Consider the following 22893-nt stretch of genomic DNA (forward strand, 5'->3'; position numbering starts at 1 on the left):
AAAAAATTCATCCGTGGATATTTATAGATAACATTTACAACAAATAATTGATATTTGTAAGTATTTATTATATATTATATTACCTACACATGTTATTATAGAATTAGACATTTACCTAGAAATATGGAATTTTTTAAGATTTGCTAAAATATATCTATTTTCTAAAATTTATATTTATTTAAATTTAATTTAAGTACAACACTTTTCAAAAAATTAAATTAATAATATATATCTAGAATATTAGATCGAAATAAATTCAATCAATTAGATTCAATAAATTATATTAATATAATATTCATTAGAATATAATATTCATTCTTATCTTGCATTTAATAAAAATAAAAATTTAATTATAAAAATAAAATAAACTAAATTCTTATGTTTTCTTTTTGCTATGATATATGTTTGTGAGATAACAAGTCATTCAAAATTTTCATACAAACTGAATTAGCTCGTCTCTTCAATTGTAAAAATAAAATAAACTAAATATAAGTTTTTATATCTGGGCATGCATTTAGCTACAGTATGAGCTCCAGATTTAGCTGATAACGTAGTTCATGTAATTTAATTTGGACAAGGAATCAAAAGTGAGAATGTCTTCCAGATCCATGCAGAAAGGATGAAGAAAGGAAGGGATTTAAATTATAATGGAAAAAGAGAAGAAGAAAAGGACGAAAGATGTGAGAAAATGGGACTAATTAATATATTAAATATTTTACATATCTAACTCCATTAATGTATACACCTTCTTCTGAACTCTATCTGAGATGAACAGTTGCAGAGATGAACAGTCAGAGAGGGTGTCGAAGGAGAGAGCTCCAAATGCAATCAATATCCTCCGCTTCATGCTCTACCATATCACTCTCAAATGGCTGCCATGCAATGTGATCCAACTTCTCTTCTGGACTCTCAAACAAACCATATGCCTTCAACAAATCAACACTAGAATTACCTTTCCAGGACGCGTCTTCTTCTTCCAGCAACGATGAGAAATTGTCTTCAAAATCCAAAAAGTACTCCTCTGATTTACTCCTCACACCATCTTTCAGCCATGGAAAATCAAACACCCCAACATCTGAACAACAACCCTCCTTCTCCTTCTCTTTTTCCACGTCTCTTCTCTTTGCGTTCTTCTCATTCTCATACCATTCCTTCTCAGTTTCATCATCTCCTTCTCTTCCTCTCTTCGCCTTCTGCTGCTCCATTTGTAAACCACTGCAAGATTTCCAAAAAAAAAAAAAAAACTTAATCACACGAGATGAAACACAAAAACTCAGATACATTATTTCAGGATCCTTTTTAATTGAAGCATGCATTAACGAATGAATCTCACGACAGATGTAATTACAGAAAGATGATGAGGTTATTTATCGAAAGAGTAATGGGGTAGGTGGGGCACCTTTAGATGAGTCTTGAGGCGAAGAACCAAGCTAGGTAGAATGGGTATATATATCTTAGGTTGTAACGTATGCATGTGTCAAATGATTAGAAATGGTAATGGTTACACACACGCCACGCCATATAAATAAAATATATTAAGCGAAGCAAATTAAACCGTCTCTAAACTCATTGCAGAAACACATGCATGAGCACACTGTCACACATTTCATTTCATGCCATCCACCCTTCCCCCCTAAGACCAACAAAAGCAATCTGAGATACGTGTTTGCTCCTTTTTTTGCGTTCCTAATTTTGGCCACCACAAACAATCAAAGGGGTTTATGTTTAACGTTCCTACTCTCCACTCCCAATCACGGAACACCATGTTTTCTACCTTGCAACGTAACACTTTTTGCGTTTTCATCGTTTCGCAGTTATTTTGGGCGTGAAAAGGACACTTTTTTCACTTTTTCTTTTCTCGGGTTTTTGGTAACGAACTATTGGGGTCGTTATTGCGGTGTGATGAGCATAATCTATCATAAAAGAGGACCGTTCTGTCAAATGATCACGAGGTTCGTCACATTTTCACTCACTATAATATAATATAATACAAACTAGGCAGGAAATTTATGCATAGATCTGATCGGACTGGGTTTATAGATTGTGAGATTTGATTTTACCCTTAGCTTGGATTAAACATGTGTTGGAATTGCAGACGAGCTTTAGCTTCTAGAATTTCATGAGTTTCAAATTTAATATTGCATGCTAGCTTAATGATTTTTGTTAAGGACGATTAGCCCCTTAAGATTTTACTCAACACTTTCAGATTCAACTGTTGGTGAAGCTTACCCGAAATCAGAAAATTGGCTGTTATGTTATCCAGCAGGTGAAAAAATTATGCAGATATTTGGAATCAAGTTTCCAATATGTACAGTTCAGTGAGAATAAATCGATTGACAAGAAGACGTGTGAAGGCAGCAAACCATGCAGAGAAATAAAAAAATGTATACTTTTTCATTTCTCCTGTTAGAATTAAAGTTTCGTACGAATAATTTAAACCTATCAAAATAAAATCCTAATACCGATTGAAATATACACATACACTATTATTAAGTTATAGTGACATAAATATAGAGAGAACAAACATTTATTTATTTATTTTGTTCTCACAAATGATGGAGCTGACAATTCCGTCTTATTTGTTCTCCCTTTTCTCAATCTCCTAAGGATGTACATAGAAACTAATAAAGCAGAAGATGAAAAAAAGATGTCATCCTAATTACTATTCTAATCACAAATTCTACCCTTTAACACCACCAACTACAATTGGGCTCCTGACATGATGTTTCCCATCTGACCAAGTTATGCCTCCAAATGCTGTAGCCTCACCAGGTATTGTTACTTGCACTGTTATCTTAAAGCTCTTCTCTTCTCCAATTTTGTCAAATTTCAACACACGAGGCTCCACAGAGATGAAAAGACCTGCTGGTACCCTAAGTCTTGCAATGTAAGTGCCTGGTGACCCAACATTTTTCACCCTCCGTGTCAAACTAGCTGTGCCATAAAGTTTTGGTATTGTCATTGTAGGGTAGTTGAAATCCAGGATTTCTATTATTTCAGGGCAACGATAATGTGCACCAGAGAATGCCATTATCTGAGTCTGGTTATAGCCAGTAACACAAAGAAAGTTTAGGTAATCATTCGTGCTTAAGTCATACACCAACCCCGGATCCATGGCACGATTTGGTCTGATGTGGCCAGACCCATAGGCAAATGGATTTGCCTTCTCACCATCCACATCAAGCATTGCCTTACCAGTGTTGTCCCTTGTCCTGGCTGAAACATGACATTTTCCACAACAAAAATTCATGTAAATATGTGACACAATCAAAAGATAAAGGACAAAACTTAGATATTGCTAAAGCTTTTAATTAATTACCAGTTGTCATTATTGCAGATTTAATAGCTGCTGGACTCCAAGTAGGATAGAGAGTCTTGAGAAGGCCAACAACTCCAGCCACATGAGGACAAGCCATGGATGTTCCAGACATGGTGATGAAAGGAACCCTACGGTTATCATAATCGAACTCGGTTGGGCTAACAGCTCCCGAGTAGGCAGCGATAATGCTTACACCAGGAGCGGTGATATCAGGCTGGAGATATCAAAAGGAGTGCAGAAGAAAACGAAACCAGGAATTAATCTAAAACCACAGGTTACAAAAACTTATTAAGGAATCACATAATGGACTAATGGGCAAACCTTAAGGATCTCTGGCGTGACTGTGTTGGGCCCTCTTGAGGAGAAAGCTGCCATGATTGGAGCAGGCTTTATCCCCAACTCAGTCTCGGGTGGTTCAATATATCCTAGCGGAGTCCTGCATGATGACATAATAACCATTAAAGATGTTGACGGAACAAAATTATGTGGGGTATGTTTGAAAGAGAGGAAGGGAGCGAAAGAGTTACTCAGTTGAATTCATGTAGGCATAGATAGCAAGCCCGTCTTTATAAGTAAGTTGTGATGCAGGCAGGAGATGAGGATCAGCAACAAGGTCATTTCCACTAGGCTCGTCATTACAAAGAATCATCCCAACTGCACCAGCATCCAAAGCAACCAGACTCTTGTCCATTCTTGCATTGATACCTCTAAGGCAAACCAATATTTTGCCACTTGCCTTTTTAGGATCAATTGTTCCTCTCAGACACACAGTACTACATACACGGGACAAGCGTGTTAATCACTACATATATAATACATTTTTGGAAAAGTTTTAAAGAAGCAGGTCTTACGCGTTTTCAACTGGTTCATTGGCCAATTTTGCATCTGCAGCGTTGATGAGTGGGTAAAGCTTCTTTTCCGGCATAGCTTTTGCAAGGCTTGCTCCCTGATAACCAAGAATTGAAAATTTCAATTAAAACTGAACAAAGTAAGTTGTTGATTGAAAAATTCCCGTTCAACACATTCATAGTTTGTCTCTACTGAAATGGAAAATACATACCTTGAAGCGTTGTCCATTGTGGAGATGAACAATAGAGTGAAACTCTCTGTCCAAGGTGCTTGCACCAACGGTTAGTATCCAAGGTGCAACATTAGAGACAGTTTCAGGATATGGTCCGGAATTTCCACCAGCACATACGACAGAAATGCCCTTCATGGTAGCATGAAAGGCCCCGATTGCTAAACCATCGTAAAAGTACTCCGTAGCACCGGCTCCAAGAGAAAGGGAGAGTACATCAACCCCATCATGTATGGCCATGTCTAAGCCTGCCATGATATCGGCATCAGCGCACTGACCGTCTTCCCAGCACACCTTGTAAGAAGCAACCCGGGCCTTAGGAGAACCACCTTGGGCAGTTCCATTTCCATACCCAAACACGCTGGCCCCAGGAACAAAGTTTCCTCCTATTGTTGACAGTGTGTGAGATCCATGACCCTCGTAGTCTCGTACTGTGTTGTTAAATTTTACTTCGCTTCCTGAATCGGCAAGATAACCTTTGTTGAAGTACCTTGCCCCTATAAGCTTCCTGCATGTATTATCACAACCTACATTAACCTTAGCTAGCTACACAATTCAATTTTTTTTCATTCCGCTAATGTTCGGTTTTTAAGAAACAACTGCACCATAATTGATACACATTCAGGTAAATTCAACAAAAGCCAGCTGCAGCTTCATTTTATCTAGATTTTTCTCCTTTGAGAGCACCAAAAGAGCAGAAATTTCAGAAAGACTAATTTAGGTAATATTTTAAGACATAATTTTATTTTAATTATACTTTAAAATAAATATTTTATTAGAGTTTATATTTTCAATAATAATTTTTAATAATTTCATTTTTTGATATTATAAATAAGAAAATGTTGTTGGAAACTGATAAAAACAAGGGTGAAAAAAAAAACATTAGATCACCTGTTGCAACGGAATCCGGTCATATCATGTTGACAAATTCCTTTCCATCGTGATGGTATGGGTCCCATCCCCTCATCGCTAAAGCTTGGAGATTCTGGCCATACACCTACAACACAAGTTTTAATCAGATTTTAAGAAAACAGTAAGTGAAGTCGAAGCGATTCTGGCAATGACACAATGACAGACAACATAGAAGTATTTTTGTCAGCAGCTCACAAGAAAGAAAAAGAACAGATGGGAAACAAGACCTCTCAGAAATTTTAACTCTCAGATATGTAAAAAATCTCTGCTTTGTGTTTGTGTGATGGCAATACCATAACACATGGTAGTCAAAATAATGGAAATACTAGAGATGATGACAGTACCAGTGTCAAGATGCGCAATTATACTGTCTTCACCATATCTGGCTTTTCTGAGCACTGACTCGGAGGGAACTACCCCACCCCTTGTCATGTCCATGAATTCCCATGAATGAGTAGTGTACAGTTTTCTAATTTTGTTTAAGAAAACTGACACAACCTCGGAATGTTCTGCATCAAACACACAAAAGTAATTTTATTAAGGATGAAATTTCATTTCTGAATGATGTTTTTGTTTTGGTGTGTCATGCTCACCTGCAATGTCAGCAGCTTCTTCCTCTTCCAGCATGGCAGCAAAACCATTGATGTGCCTTGTGTAAGAGTATATCATTGTCTCTTTTGCTTTCTCAAAGCTGCATTACAACTTTAGTTTAGAGGAGTTTTGCACCGAGGATAAAAGGAACATTAATTTAGTGTGTGTACCTTCCAACGTAGGATTGAAGGAACTCATGATGAGCTTGCGTAACTCGATCAAAATCAGCATCCGTGGCTCCTTCACCATGCTCATGTGATCCCATGTAGACTATGTAAGACTGTTTTTTAAGAAAAGAAAAAAAAAAAGATTGAGCCTTTAATCAACTTGAAAACTAAATGGTTACTGGGTTTGCACAACAATTGTTAAACAACCAACACAAAATGTTGAAGTGAAAATAGTGACATAAAGTAACCTTTTTTGTTGCAAAAGCAGGTGCATGGAAAAGAGAGAAGAGAATGAAAGAGAGTAAGAGCAAAACTGAATGCTTTGGAGACATCATTTTACTCTCTCTAATAAGATAATGCAGAAACATGAATTTAGAAATGAAGAAGAGAAGGTGAAGGAAGTAGAGAAAGATGCATTTGAAGGTCAAAGGTAAAAGCTGGTATTTATAAGTGAAAGGAAACTGATATGCAAAACAGAAATACAAATACTATGATTCCGGTTAGAAAAATACTAAATATCTTCCCATATTTAAAATTGAAAAGTACAACGTTGACAAAGACAAATAATATAATTATAAATATTAGAAATAGGACTGTACAGATAAAATTGTTGTGTTTCAGTTACTTTTCTGTTTTATTCTGTTAACTTTTATTTAAAAATAAAATAAATAAAAATTATCTATAACAAAATTATAAAAGTTATTTATATTTACTTTTATAATTGTAATTTCATTATTTTTATCCCATAAAAATCCAAATGTGTTTTCACTAATTTAGATTTACTTATTTATTTATTATATAAAGAACATTCTTCATCTTAGTATACATATTAATTTTTTAAAATGTAATCATTTTCTAAAATTAAAATAAATTTTTATAATTAAAAAATTATGTATGAAATAAATAAAAATGATATATATTTATTTTTATAATTATATACTTTTATATTATTATATAAATAACCTTCTCATACACATTTCGTTTTTTTTAGTATCCAATTTAAGTGATTTCTTTTAAAAATTAAATTTTTTTATTTGACCTTTTTTAAATCTAATCATTTTTTAAAACTAAAATAATAAATTTTTATAATAAAAAAATTACCTATGAAATAAATAAAAAACATCTATATTTATTTTTATAACTATGATGATAATAATTTTATTATTATTTGTTATCATAAAAAAATAACAATACTAGTAATATATAATTGTCAACTAATATAAATAATTTAAGTAGGATAAACATAACACATCTACTAATTGAATTAATACAAACATTTAACTTTTAAATATTCTATATTATTATATTCTATACTATTAAATAAAACAACATCCCTCTCTACACAATTCTTTTCACATTTTGCTTTTAAGCGTCCTGTGATTTGTTTTAAAAGTTTAACCGTTTTTTTATTTGATTGTTTTTTTTAAATCTAATCATTTTCTAAAACTAAAATAATAACTTTTTATAATAAAAAAAATACCTATAAAATAAGAAAAAATTGGCTATATTTATTTCAATAATTATAATAAAAATAATTTTATTATTTTTTGTTATCATAACAAAAAATAAACTAACAGGTAATTTATGTGGGATAATTTGGATGTTAGGATAAACCATCTAAAACATCCTTAATTTCACTTTTATATATTTTATATGAAATTTTAATTTGAATGGGCTTTAGGACTAGTTTGGATGGGCTTTAGGCCTGAATATATTACAATACAATTATATATATATATATATATATATATATATATATATATATATAATTGTAAAAAATATGAATAATATAATTATAAATATTAGAAATTAGAAATAGGATTATACAGATAAAATTGTTATGTTTTTGTTGGTTTTCTGTTTATTCTTGTTAACTATATTTTTAATTAAATAAATAAATAAAAATATAAAATAAATACAAATTATCTATAACAAAATTATAAAAATTATTCATATTTAATTTTATGATTATAATTTTATTATTTTTATATCAAGTCCCGTGTTTTTACTGATTTTTATTTATTTATTATATAAATAACATTTATAAATATTAATTTTTAAAATGTAATCATTTTAAAAAGTTATAAAAATTATTTATATTTAATTTTATAATTATGATTTCATTAATTTTATATCATAAAAAATCATATTTTTTATATAACTTATGTAGCTAATTTGTTATTAATCCGTTCTTCTTGCTCTTTTAGCTTTTCATGTACTTGCTTTAGTTCTTAATGTACAATGTCAGGTTATCTGAATGCACCATTTAGTTATCAAGATGTTTTCTCATCTTCTTCATGTCACTCGATGGTACCCAAAAATTTCATTTGAAAAGATATATTTATACTCTTCGATAATTGGTGTGTCCAATATTTTTTCTTTATAACCTTTCTTATATCGACACAAAATCAAAATGGGATTGACAACCAACCAATCCACCCCAAGAATGACATTTAGGTCTTAGAGAGGTAAGCAGATCATATTCACTTTGAACTTGCGTCCTAAAACTATGATCAAGCATCCAACGCATACTTAACTGGTTGATACATGATTTTATGTAATCCTAAAATCACTTGTAGAAATACAACACAAAATAATGTGTAGCTTGAGAATCTAGAGAAATACTTAGTCATTTTCTTCATACACTAAACAAGTTAGTATTCAATATCTACTGAGAAGGCATAACAAATCATAGAGTTACACTACAAAAGCTAACGGGCTCACTTCCCAAAATCTCAAAATCATTGCTCTAATACTGCAAATGTAACACCTCTCATAAGGTATCACAATGATTTATAAAAGATTCAATTACTTTACAAAAATATAAATTTTTAATATTATCAAAGGTGATTTATTTCAAATTAAAAAAAAGTACGGTTTGTAATATAAATATTACAAATTTTATATAACCGCGCTCCAAATACAATTCAAATAAAATCCCAAGAATTTTCCCAACAAGCATCTTCGCTTCAGCTTCATCTGTAACATTATCTGCTCTTGTATAACAACACAAGTTATACAATCATCGCACAAACACAAACAAGTACGGGTGAGTCAACCAAAAGAAAACACAACACAAAGATCACACAATCAAACTCACACACAAAACTTAAGTTATTCAATTACAATCCATCAGTCATTCAATAACTTATACCCAAATCACTCACACATAATTCAAAAGGATCACAAAATCTCAATCTATATATATGGAATCAACGACGAAATACTCGCATGCAATTATAAGATTAAGTGTCACCTCTCACCACTATTTTACAACTCTTCATCGGGTAAGTATACACGGATACATATAATCATACTCCACTTTAAGATCCCTTCAATGAACTAATCATTTCAAAACTATATCCTTATCGGGTGGTTGAGTAGTCTTACCATCTCAGTAAGGACCTATTTGCCCTATTCCTCAAGATATTACGAGTAAGAACTCTCGTGCCTCTACATCAAATATTATTCTCAAGCATGATATAAGGCCAAACATCTTTCCCCTCTTCACTATCTTACTTAAGTAAGAAAGTACGATACTTAAACTCACTCTTAGTGCCTCTCACAGTCTGAAGAATGCTCATTTCCACTGCCTCTCACAAGCGAAAGAGAGACTCTACCCTTAAAGGTATTATCGTCAATTATCCTAAACAACTTTCTACTCTTGAATCACTCAAGAGTAACACTCGGGTTTTCACACCACTCTCAGTTAGCTTTTAATAACTTGGACTATTTCCTATCAATTCTCAACTCATTGTAAAGGAGTACACCCGTTGATACTTAAAGAAGATATGTCAAAGCAAACTAAAACATTATACCATCATCACAGTAAACTTAAACAGTATACAATCATCCAACACATACACTATAAATGATCATACAAAATAGTATGACAACTTTTGAATACAAGCTTGTTGAGTAGACTTCCAGAAAAGAGAGACGTGTTGCAATAGACAACTTAAGTACCGTATCTTTCTTTAGTCAAAATGTTCCCCAACTAGTTTCACAAATTTCACATTATCATTATCTCAAGGCATCGATCCATCATATTTTCACACCCCAACAGTTTCATCCATCATATATTTCGAACTAGGAATATAGAAAACCAAGAGCAATGATAGTTCCCTTTAAGGATTTCCTTTAATGAATACAAATCATTCACACCAGCTTAATAGCAATCTTCAAATTCAAGATTTTCATATCACTTTCTTAAATATATTGCATAACAACATATCTATAAACTATTGAAATTTTAGAAGGCAATTGTAGCTTCCACAAGACTAAAAAATGTATGGTGTTACATTCAAATTAAACATAATTGAACAAGTATTGCAATGCAAAAAGAACCAACTCAACTAAATAAGTGTGGAAAATGTTATGCACCAAACAAACAACATTGTTCTAAATACATGTCTTTAATTAAAGATATGACCAAACAAAGTAAATAACAATATGTCTAGAACCGAGTGTAAAAATATTAGCTTGATTCGACGATTAATAAAGCGAGAATCTTAATTTTACTGACTAGTCTCAGAGACAGAACTATGGTGGTGATCAACTTCCTCTAAAAGGCAAAACTAATTTCCCTAACCTCAAATATCCTTTAAATAATCTAAACGGTAAAAGTGAATCCATATGTCTTAGGAACTATATATCCAAAATTTAGGTTAATATAACAGTTAACTAGGTAGAAATTGAGGTTTTGTCAATACAACCTAAGAACAAAATTCGAGTGGTTTTCAGTTCCATCCAAAATGTGAAAATAATTTCCTTTAGCATAAATCTCAAATCAATAATCTGAGCGGTAGAAGTGAAGTAATAGGTTTTAGGAATCAAATATCAAAATTTCAGTTTAATTTAACGGTAAACAAAGTGAAAATAAAGGTTTTACCAAGACAACTTAATAAAAGAAATAAAGATGTAATCAGGTTTCTAAAAATGCAAAATTAATTCCCTTTAGCACAAACCTCAAATTAATAATCTGAGGAGTAGAAGTGAAGTAATAGATCTTTGGAATCATATATCAAAATTTTAGCTTAATCTAACTATTAAAAAAAAATGGGAATGAAGGTTTTACGAAAACAACTTCAAAAACAAAAAACAAGGAAAGCGTAGAAAAGAAAAACATATACAAGAAAACCAAAACTCCCACAAGTAGACAAGATAACTACCCTCACTAAAACCCAACATGCTCGTATCTCACAAGTTCAGATTCTTAATCCCAAAACATACAATTATCGTACTTCAGAGACTTAAACTCTTCTTACAACCAAAAATGTTTCTCTCCTCTTTTGTGGCATGTTTTTCATTCTTCATTCTTGTCATGTATAAAACAAACCAAACTTAACTTTATCTTCCATTTACTATTCACATCTAATACCACTCTTAACACTTACTTAACTACATCATCCTTTTATCTTTCAGACCTAATGTTAGAAGTGGGTTTAAAACCTAATTCAACCCCACAAAACTGGCTTGTAAGGTGAGGTTTGCACCTCAGTTATATATTATAATTTGACCTTATCTCTAATTGATGTGGGACTTCCAACACCTAATATCATATTTAACCTTATACGTATTTTACTATAACATTATACATATTTTTACTTTACCATAAAAATTTATCTATTTTCTTAACTATAACTATTTTTCAAAAATCTTCTTTTCGACTCTAACTCTTCCCTTCTAATTCATTTTTCTTTTTATTACTTCGAAAATAGCTATTTCAACTTCAACCATTTAAATTTTCTATATCCCTTTTTATTTTCCATTAAACAAATGATATTTCCTTATCTTCTTCTAAAAGTCCCAGCTATTCTTAATATAATATTGATAATGCCATAGGTCTGGGTCAAATATGCAGAAAGGAATTAAAAAGTAAAGTTGAATGGAATACAGAAAGAGTAAAACAAAAGAGGTTAAGTGGCTAGTTCTTCTTCAAGTTCAAAGCTATGCTCATATTAATACGTGAAAGGACTGGACAGAATTTTATAAAGAATATGCTGAACAGAATTTCACAAACAATATGCAGAACAAAATTTCACAAAAATAGCTCGAACAAATTTTCACAAGAAAATGATTCAGTTAGCTAACAAAATACTATTTTCAAAACAAAATACTGCCATTAAATTAAATGTATAATAGTGTAGGTATTATAATACAATTAACTATATACGGACACATTTATTTTTTAATTTTGTTCTTAAATATCTATTGTTTTAAATGATTTCTTTTAAAAATTTAAGCATTCTTTAACTTGATCGTTTTTTATTTTCTAAAATTTAATTATTTTTAAAAAATAATTATTTATAATAAAAATTATTTAAAAATATATATTTTGATTTATGTAATTTAAAATTTATTATAACATAAAATTATAAAAAAGAAACAAAAATACTGATTTAGTTGAGATAAGAGATTATTATAATTAATTATAATTAAATTAAATATAGTATAATAAAATATTATATATATATATATATATATATATATATATATATATATATATATATATATATATATATATATATATAATTATAACTCAAAATATGTATAATTTAGGTATGCAACGATTTCGATAACTTAATATCGCTAATTACAGTATAAACATTTCTTCCTGCACATGCATCTATATATATAAGTTCTGAGAAAGGTTAAAAATATTCTTTCATGTATTATTTTATTAAAAAATAAATTTTGATTTATATAATTTCAAATGTATTTTTTATTTTTGTATTTTAGATCATTTAATTAGTAACATATTTTTTATATTTTAAAATATAAATTTTGTATTTTGAATTGTATATTCTAAAATTAAATTTGCAATATAATTTTTTATATTTTAGAATAACTCCAAATTAAAACTAAAATTGAACCCTAGAGAAATAAATTTAAAATATAAATCTATGGGGTGGAGGTTGAAAGTATTGAGGTAAAACAAGACATGGCCCAAGCCCAATAAAGATAAAATCGAAGCCCATTAGTCTTGGATTTTATACTAGGGTTACATAAGAGGCATAAAGGTGAGAGCGTATTCCTGTAACTACTACTGCCTTCACTTGTTTGTTGTTGTTCGAAACCAAAACCCTAGCAGTCGGCAACAATGGTGGGCTTTTCTTATTCTCCGATGAGACTGAGATACATTTGTGGTGGCTGTTGTTATCGGTATTGATTTTTTCCTTTCTATTTGCAGGCAGAAGTTGAGGTTGATGTGGCGGCAGGAGCACAGCCGAAGAAGAGAACATTCAAGAAGTTCAGTTTCAGAGGCGTAGATCTGGACGCGCTTCTTGACATGTCCACTGATGAACTCGTCAAGCTCTTCAGTGCCCGTGCTCGTAGAAGGTTTCAGAGAGGGCTTACCAGAAAGCCCATGGCCTTGATTAAGAAGCTCCGCAAAGCGGTACTCTATTCTTTCATCATTATCTTATATGTGTCTGCGTTCCTTTGAAACGGATTTTGTTAGGTTTTGCTGATTTCCCTATCAATTTGAAATTGTTTTAATAAGCAAATAAATTACCTTCATTTGTTTCTGATTGTGTTTGTCTGATTTTAATGACAGAAAAGAGAAGCACCGGCAGGTGAGAAGCCAGAGCCAGTGCGCACTCATCTGCGCAACATGATTATTGTCCCTGAGATGATCGGTAGTATCATTGGAGTGTACAATGGCAAGACCTTCAATCAGGTTGAAATCAAACCCGAAATGATTGGCCACTATCTCGCTGAGTTTTCAATTTCATACAAACCTGTCAAGCACGGTAGACCTGGTATTGGTGCCACCCACTCTTCTAGGTTCATTCCTCTCAAGTGACAACAGATATGCTTTAGTAATTTCTTCCGGCCTATTGGATTTTGTTTGTTATTTCAGTGTTTTATTTTCAGTTCCTTATTGTATGGTTTATCATGACTTGATTCCATATATCAACATTGTAGTGTTTGTTTTATGTTCACAACTTGTTCATTTAAAGCATGAATTTATCGAAATAGTCGTTTAAACTTGATTTGGGGATCTGTTAATTGCTGCTGAATGCCTTTGCTCCGTGCTGGGTCTTTCTTTGACTTACTGGTATGCGATTATGGAACAACTCGTCCCATTCAGAGTGTTAACCTTCCCATTCTGGTCGTGGTAGATAGAAATTCTTTTATCCTCAAATGACTTTCATAGTCGTTTTGGGTCAGTTTGATATGTTTTATTTTTAAATCTAAATAGGTTATTTTGTTTTTGTTCAATTTGATATAATGTCTTTTTAATATAACAGACTGTGTTAGTTATGTATTCTTACTACCTAAAACAAGTGAAAAATTGTCTGGTTATGTGTATACTAATCAATGATCCCGGAGGTTTTTAACCAGAGCAATGTAATAGAGAAAATACAGTTAGGGTGGGGATCCAATTCATATTTGAGCAAGGGGGTAGGGGTTTCTGGGGATTAATCGTTCTTTTTTTTAGTTAGCCATGGATTGATTTGTGTACTAGAAACTTCAGCAATAAACGAGGTAATTTCATTTTCGATTTCATTTTCACATCACTTGGTCCAATGCGATGATATGGTAGAAATTGGACATGTTTTTACTATGATTGTGAGGTTTCAGTTCTTAGTTTTAAACTAATAGGATTTTCAAAGCAGATTGTGTTTGAATTTTTCTACCAAATTTAAATACACATTAGCTAATTCATCCCGCGGCCTCTTTTTATCTCCCTTAATCTCTCAATTAACATTTCACGCTCACTGAATACTGAATAAATATGTCTAAAGTGGAAGACAGACGCCCGTCGAGTGTGCTATTATCGTTGCTGCTACTGTCTCAGCTATTATTTGTCGGGTGTTTGTTCCCCAAGGTTTATTAATTTTAGTTCACATTGCTTTTATTGGCTAAGAGAACTTAAGCACGTTGAAGATGCAATTATAATTGGTCTTTCTAGGTTTGCTTTGTTTGGACTTGTTATAGGCATTAGTCTGACCTCGTATTAGAAGGGCATGAAATCGATTTACTGAGAATCTTTGGGAAAGTTATTGTATAAATAAGACAAATTTTATATACTGTTGACAGGGTTTTAACCGATTTAATAAAAAATAAATTTCTATATTATACAAATATTTTAAAATTAATATTAATTTTTTAAGTAATAAACACTTTTACATTTTAACTTGATATTAACACAACTTTTAATAAAAACTTTAATAATATAAAATATTATTTTTATAATATTTAAAAACCTCTATTTTAAAAATGATTCTTTTATTACATATATTCTTGATATTAAAAACATAAGTCTAAATTATTTTATTGGTTGTATCACAAAGGGGCTGTTTTATGTTTAAAGTGGAGGTCTGTATTACATCAAATGAATTACTGGTGGCGAATGTATTTTTATTGGATAACGAATGTGGCACAAATTACGACACTCACGAACCTAGTATGATAATCACGTCATATCTAATATATATTGTTGATTTAAGAAGATACATACTTGAAAATTATTTGTCATCTAATAATTACGCACCTATATATTTAAGGATCTCAAACACAAAATCTTACATATTTAATAATATATTGAATAAAAGGAGTAGTTTCTCCCAATCTCACATTTAGAAAACCTAGATTAATTTTATTTTTCATATCAATTTATATGAAGCAAACAAGAACTTAATTTACCATAAGTTATAGAATCAAATATGATTTTAAAATAATTCTTGTAAAATTTGTCAAATTATTATAGAAAGAAGCTTATATTAAAACCAAATTAAAATAAAAAAAAAGGAAATAAGGTTGCACAAGTGTCTGAAAATGGCGCACTAGGTGTAAGTAATTTTGGTGTAGCGTGTCAAAAAACTGAACCATGGAGCGCCACGTACTCTCCGCCTGTTTTCGAAATTTCTCTACAAAGGGAGACTCAGAAGAAGTGAGAAGGTACAGTCATGGCCATGGCTGCATCTTCCAATTCAGAAGCAGAATCAGCATCAGACATATCCAACTTGTTCAAACCCATATACCTGAAAGACGTGCCTCACCTCAGCCACTATGTTCCGAACCTCCAAACACGCCCTAACCCGCTGGATCACAACCCCTACTTTAACACCCGCCATCTGCGAGATCATGGTTTCTACCTTACTCATTCCGACCTCGTACTACGCCATATCGGAAACGACCCCTCTCCCTTGCCCCGCTTCGCCTACCACCGCGCCGGTCCCCGCAAGCTCATCTACTTTGACCCTTCGCTTGTCCGCGTCGGCATTGTCACCTGCGGGGGTCTCTGCCCCGGCCTTAACACCGTCATCAGAGAGCTTGTGATGGGTTTGTGGCACCTCTATGACGTCCGTCATATTATGGGCATCACTGCTGGGTACAGAGGGTTTTACTCCTCCGAGCCACTCCCCCTCAACCCCAAAGTTGTTCAACATTGGCACAACGTCGGTGGCACACTCCTCCAGACATCCAGAGGCGGTTTTCACCTCAATGATATCGTCGACGCCATCCAAAATCACGCCTTCAATCAGGTTTAGTTATTTCTAATCACTTAATGCATATGCAGTAGAGGTTCAACGTACTTAAAACTAGAAATCTATAAGTAGAAGAACACCTTTTTTTTTTGTTTCCGTTGTTTTCTATTTCTGGACAATCAGATTGAAGAATTGTGCTCATTATTGTTCTTCTAGATTGAAATTGCATATCATCCCTATGTTTTACTTTACTGTTCCTCAAGATAATGCAACGAAGATTCAGTGATGTAGTACATTTTGTTTAAAACGTACACACATGCGTGTCTATATACGTGTATTTGGTAGAAAAGTACATGTAGACACAGAATGGAATAAAGGAAGAAAGAAAGAAAACTAACGGAAGAGGTTGATTATGCACATGAACAGGTGTACATTATAGGAGGAGATGGGACTATGAGAGGTGCAGTGAAGATATTTGAAGAAATACGGCGTCGCAAACTGGAAGTCGCAGTTGTTGGAATTCCTAAAACTGTGGATAATGATGTGGGAATAATTGACAAATCTTTTGGATTCCAAACAGCTGTTGAAATGGCTCAGCAAGCAATCAGTGCTGCTCATGTGGAGGCGGAGAGTGCAGTGAACGGCATAGGCCTGGTCAAGTTGATGGGTCGAAGCACAGGTCACATTGCTCTACATGCAACACTCAGTAGCCGCGATGTTGATTGCTGTCTAATTCCCGAAATAGATTTCTATTTGGAAGGGAAAGGAGGGCTTTTTGAGTTTCTTGACCAGAGACTTAAGGAAAATGGACATGCCGTGATTGTGGTTGCTGAGGGTGCTGGCCAGGACATAATCCCCAGAACTGATTCGCAGAAGGAAGAACAAGATGAATCAGGGAACTTGGTCTTCTTAGACGTTGGTGCATGGTTGAAATCAGAGCTAAATAACTGGTGGGCAAGGGACCACCCCCATGAGTTATTTACGGTGAAGTACATTGATCCTACATACATGATTCGTGCAGTCCACGCAAATGCCTCTGATAACTTGTATTGTACACTCCTAGCACACTCTGCAATTCACGGTGTTATGGCAGGGTATACTGGCTTTGTAACTGGTCCTATTAATGGAAACTATGCATACATTCCTTTGGAGGATGTGGCGCAAGCAAATAACCCGGTTGATACCAAAGATCATAAATGGTCGTGGGTGAGATCTATCACCAACCAACCTGATTTTGTAAGGAGGTAGACACAGACACAACATCAAAGTTTTCAATGACCTGGTGATCCCGTTCGTAGCCGATTGACATGTTCTGATGTCAACAGTTACAGGTTTATGCCATAATCTTCCTATTGCCTGAAGAGTCTTGGTAAAAGATGGATGGGGAGATCATGTGCAAATTAGTGTGATTTGTGCATACTCTGTAACACTAGTTTTTATGTTGGAATTTAATTATATGTCAATGTAGCAACTTCCTTTATACTTTTAAGAGTTTCAACTTTTGTTGGACTAAACCTTATTAGGATAAACTATTTTTAATTAAATTACTTTCTAAGATGACATCCTAAATTTATTATTTTCCATTTAAGTTGGAGTTTAATTTACAAGGTGGTACACCAGAACTTATTGTATCTATATTTCAAATTAGATAGGGAAAATGATGCCTTGTCCTCAAAAACTTAAGGTGCTTAGTTTACAAATGAGAAAAGGAAAATGACTCGGAGGTTTCCTTTCTGGGAAAATTCCGAAGAGTATACTTTTATTAAGTAAATTTCACTATGAAAGAGAATGTTAGGTGTTAGAAACAGTTATACGTTTCTAGTATTCTCTTTTTGTTGTAGTGGGAGACAGCATAGTCAAAAAATGAGTATAATGAGCTTCCAATATTCTATGCTAATGAGCCCAAATTCCCAATTGATGTCGATTCCCTAAAAGCCTATCGAAAGCCGAAGGAGAGAGAATAAGAACAAAGGGTGAATTGAAAATTTTGGCCATAATTCTGCTTTGTCAAGGTTTTATTAAAAAAATAAGCAACTATTGCTTTTTTGGATTGGGATTGAGAATATTAAAATAGGGCTTGAAGGCCTCCTAAAGGACATTCCTCACAGCACAACTACTCCTATCCTGTGTATCAAAATCTGGTGGCATAAATGGAAATCTAAAAGGGGACAAATATGTAAAAAATCTTTTATACATTATTTGTTTAAGAATCTATCCCCTTTTATCTACTCTCTTTTATATTTATAATTTTCATAACTTGAATAATTAAACTAATTTATAATACAATTCAAAATAATCATTGATGGTTTATAATATAACTGTCTTCAAATTCATCTTAGTTCTAGTTCCTTCTCTTCCCCATATGAACCAATAAAGAGTGGCCACCAAGGAGAACCTCCTTCTGCCACGTGGCTCTATTTTTCCATTGGTTTTGGAATGTCACTGTCAGGAAAAAAGACGGCTAAAAAAATGTGATGAACTTAACTTCATTTTACCAAATGAGATGAACATTAGCTCACTGTAACTTGAACATCAGAGTTTTTCTACAGGCACCACTCTGATCATATGGAGAAGAGTACCAATACTTTTGCTAGTATTATCCAACCTCTAAATTAAGGGAGTTCCTAAAGCAATGAAACTAAGCATCCTATGTGACTTAATTTTCCAATTACCAGCTACAAAGTTATATATGTTATATATATATATATATATATATATATATATATATATATATATATATATATATATGTATGTATGTATGTATGTTTATAAAACCAGTGAAGTCAGGAATTTCAGTCATAATTAAGTATATCTCCAAAGAATAAGATAACAATAATGGTCCATGGAGAGAATATTACTTGTCCAAATCAATAAATAATTAATCACATAAATGGTGTGTGTGAACAAATGAAAAAGTGGATTTCAGAAGCATAGCGATTTTCTTAAAGAAAATATGGAGTTATTATAATAGCCATAAAATAAAAAATAAAAATCTAAAAACAACAATATTCTGTCTGCAATGTGAAACATTTACAAAGACAGAGGGTATTCTGGTAAAGCTGCATAAATCCCGCTTAGTAATAATCTTTGTTGAGCTAAAAAGGCAAGGAAGTTGTCATTCATCTTCAGGTGCTTTACTGTTAACAGTTAACACAGTTAGTGTGTGAGGACTGAGCTAGTTCTAGCTCTGCGTTCCGTGTGTCTCCACCCTGAACTTGCTGCAAAATCTTTGTTTAATGAGCGGTAAAAGCGTGTTTGTTTGTTCTTTTGAGTGTTAGAATGTTGGAGGGAAGGTTGTTGGGTGGTGCTGTTATGATGTGGCTGTTAGCATGGAGGTGGGTTATTCCGATGGGAGAATCAGCAATAGGGGTCAACTGGGGCACCGTTTCTTTCCACAAGTTGAATCCTTCCACGGTGGTTGATCTCTTGAAAGATAACAAGATTTCAAAAGTAAAGGTGTTTGAGGCAGAACCTGAGGTTCTTAAGCCTCTCATGGGGAGTGGGATTCAGGTGATGCTTGGGATCCCGAATGGCATGTTGGCCCTCCTCAGCACTTCCCCTACTGCTGCTGATTTGTGGCTTCGCCAGAATGTTTCTGCTTACATAGGAAAGCATGGTGCTGATATCAGGTTTTTCTTTCAAAACCAATACTTTTTCTTAGGGACGAGTTTCTTTTGAGTTATGTAGAGATTATCAAGAAGCGTGTTTTGTCTTTTCCAACAAAGTTTTTTAATACACATGAGCATCTTGTTTAAGAATCAAACCGTAAGTTTCAAAATCAATGGTTATTTATTTCCTTAACAGTGTCTATCATTAATATTGACGCCATGATAATAGTGTGGAGTGGTTTATTTTGTTGTATCAAGATGGAGGAAAGTTTGCTGTATGATAAAGCTATCTTTTACAGTCAAATAGTGTCAAGAATCAACTCCTTACTTTATTATCTTCAACCTTATATGATTTTAATTTCTTGATGAAGAGCAGATAACACATAGATTGAGTGTTTTTGTTCTCATTCTGAGATGTGCTTTGCATATTGCCCTGGGATTTCTTATGTCAAACTGTTTACTTAACAGATAATATCTACAAATCTTGGAATGAGTTGCTTAATGCAGTCGTTTAAAGTCTGCAATAGCATTTAATTAATCTATTATGATGTTCTTTCACGTTATATATGAAAAGATTATTTGAATTTTTTTACCATCCGAGGATAAATCTTTAATTACAATTGTTTTGACCATCCGAGGATAATTCGTTAATTACAATTTTTTTGACCAACTGTAATATACCACGAACAATCCAAAAATATCTGTCAATGGGATCATCTCAAATAGAAATTATCAGAAGCTTTAATCTTCCATGGAATGTTATTATTACGTTGAAGTCTTGAATTTGCTCTCTGCCAATCGAAGACTATAGTTTGAAGTATTTGTCACAATAAGTAAGATCCTATTCATTTAGGTCGAAGAAAATTGTTTGCAAGTTTAAATAAAATATCATGTATAAGTTAAAGAACTTTTTCTTTTGAACATTGGCTTATGTTAACTTTCTGTACGACCTCGAACTTTTCCCCTTCTTCGTCAGCCATAAGTATTAGCTGTTACAGACTTATAGCTAGTTTTTTCTTTAGAATGTTTTGATGTTTAAAAGCATTTAAACCATTGTTGTTTTTGTTATAGGTACATTGCTGTTGGTAATGAACCATTCCTCACTAGTTATAACGGTGAATATCAGAACTTGGTGATGCCAGCCATACTCAATCTACAGCAGTCTTTGGTGAAAGCAAATCTTGCTAGTTACATTAAACTAGTTGTCCCTTGCAATGCAGATGCATACGAGTCTTCACTTCCTTCCCAAGGGGCATTCCGGCCTGAATTGACCCAAATCATGACTCAGCTGGTTCAATTTCTCAACTCAAACGATGCCCCATTTGTTGTTAATATCTATCCATTCCTCAGCCTCTATGACAACAAAGACTTCCCACAAGACTATGCATTCTTTGAGGGAACTACTCACCCTGTCACAGATGGAAACAATGTGTACACCAATGCATTTGATGGAAACTATGACACTTTGGTTGCAGCCCTTACTAAACTGGGATATGGTCAAATGCCTATAATCATTGGGGAAATCGGTTGGCCCTCAGATGGAGCCATTGGTGCAAATATCAGTGCAGCAAAGGTTTTCAATCAAGGTCTCCTGAGTCATGTTCTAAATAACAAAGGGACCCCTTTGAGGCCAGGTGCTCCTCCTATGGACATCTATCTCTTCAGTCTGCTTGATGAAGGAGCAAAGAGCATACTACCAGGAGGGTTTGAAAGACACTGGGGGATATTCTCATTTGATGGCCAAGCTAAGTATCCTCTAGACCTTGGCCTTGGCAACAAGGAATTGAAGAATGTAAAGAATGTTCAGTATCTTCCACCCAGATGGTGTGTAGCAAGCCCCTCCATAGATGTTCAAAACGTAGCAAACCATATGAGAATTGCATGCAGTGTTGCGGATTGCACCACACTTGGTTATGGAGGTTCTTGTAATGGGATTGGGGAGAAGGGTAACATCTCATATGCTTTCAACAGTTACTATCAGTTCCAAATGCAAGACTCACGTAGCTGCAATTTTGATGGGCTTGGTATGATCACTTTCCGAGACCCCTCAGTTGGTGATTGTCGTTTCCTTGTGGGCGTCACAGACAAAGGCTCTGACTCCTCTGTTTCTCAGACCAGATATCAGTGGTCGGTTCTACTACCATTTCTAATCATAATACAAATCATCTCTTCTTTTTCATTGTGATTCAGATGTTCCACAATGTGGGATTTCCATTTTCTATAAAAAGAAGTAGCAGTGAAGTAGAATATTCAACAACCAGTATAGGATCTAATCATTGTTGTATCATAATACAAGTGATGATCTGAACATCAAAGCATTCAATATTACACATAATTTATCTAAATCCTATTTATGTGGCATCTGTTGATACAAACAAAGTCTCACATCTAATAAAATAAAAGATAGACATAAATTTATATACACATAGTAATACTAAAAACAAATTTCTAAGAACTTTATCCATCATTGTAGAGATTTTGAACCTCCACAGTTATCACCTACACAAGAGTTCCTATTAACTAAAACACAACTTTATAGGTGATTGTTTTTTCAAAAAATATTTAATTTTAAAATAAGAAACAGCACATGCCATGATGCCACATGCATGTCAACACACGTCAAAATTTCAGATAAAGTTAGAAAGTCGTTTATTACATAAGATAAATTTTAACGCCATTAAAAAATAAGGACCAAAACTAATTATTTTGAAAGCATAAGGACCAAACAGTGACAATTTCGATCCGGAACCATTTCTAATTTTAGCTAATACTTCAGAGA

General features: G+C 33.2%; 5 protein-coding genes across 5 annotated transcripts; 3 read left to right on the top strand and 2 right to left on the bottom strand.

The window, feature by feature from the left end:
- Positions 1–689: 689 nt before the first annotated feature.
- On the bottom strand, positions 690–1391 carry LOC148207088 (DNA binding / transcription factor). The gene has a single exon (XM_088116170.1). It carries the CDS (start codon positions 1314–1316, stop codon positions 792–794), a length of 525 nt encoding a protein of 174 aa, XP_087972296.1. The 5' UTR covers positions 1317–1391; the 3' UTR covers positions 690–791.
- Positions 1392–2580: 1189 nt separating this feature from the next.
- On the bottom strand, positions 2581–6462 carry LOC124820673 (subtilisin-like protease SBT5.4). Its single transcript, XM_047292415.2, has 11 exons — positions 6316–6462; positions 6071–6180; positions 5903–6000; positions 5654–5818; positions 5289–5394; positions 4380–4905; positions 4171–4265; positions 3847–4092; positions 3641–3755; positions 3320–3533; positions 2581–3216 (listed from the first exon to the last, which is right to left on the bottom strand). Exons 1-11 carry the CDS (start codon positions 6433–6435, stop codon positions 2681–2683), a joined length of 2331 nt encoding a protein of 776 aa, XP_047148371.1. The 5' UTR covers positions 6436–6462; the 3' UTR covers positions 2581–2680.
- A 6613-nt stretch (positions 6463–13075) lies between these two features.
- On the top strand, positions 13076–14064 carry LOC124820867 (small ribosomal subunit protein uS19). Its single transcript, XM_047292652.2, has 3 exons — positions 13076–13172; positions 13260–13466; positions 13626–14064. The coding sequence occupies exons 1-3, from the start codon at positions 13170–13172 to the stop codon at positions 13872–13874; spliced, it is 459 nt and encodes a 152-aa protein (XP_047148608.1). The 5' UTR covers positions 13076–13169; the 3' UTR covers positions 13875–14064.
- A 1778-nt stretch (positions 14065–15842) lies between these two features.
- Positions 15843–18006, top strand: PFK2 (phosphofructokinase 2). The gene is made up of 2 exons (XM_047292662.2): positions 15843–16563; positions 16933–18006. Exons 1-2 carry the CDS (start codon positions 15985–15987, stop codon positions 17752–17754), a joined length of 1401 nt encoding a protein of 466 aa, XP_047148618.1. The 5' UTR covers positions 15843–15984; the 3' UTR covers positions 17755–18006.
- Positions 18007–19593: 1587 nt separating this feature from the next.
- On the top strand, positions 19594–22475 carry LOC124820885 (glucan endo-1,3-beta-glucosidase 5-like). Its single transcript, XM_047292674.2, has 2 exons — positions 19594–20135; positions 21186–22475. Exons 1-2 carry the CDS (start codon positions 19786–19788, stop codon positions 22297–22299), a joined length of 1464 nt encoding a protein of 487 aa, XP_047148630.2. The 5' UTR covers positions 19594–19785; the 3' UTR covers positions 22300–22475.
- Positions 22476–22893: the final 418 nt, after the last annotated feature.

The sequence above is a fragment of the Vigna umbellata genome, chromosome 1 (genome assembly GCF_029865625.1).
Source record: "Vigna umbellata cultivar VRB3 chromosome 1, Vumbellata_1.0, whole genome shotgun sequence".
In the NCBI taxonomy this organism is placed as follows: Eukaryota; Viridiplantae; Streptophyta; class Magnoliopsida; order Fabales; family Fabaceae; genus Vigna; species Vigna umbellata.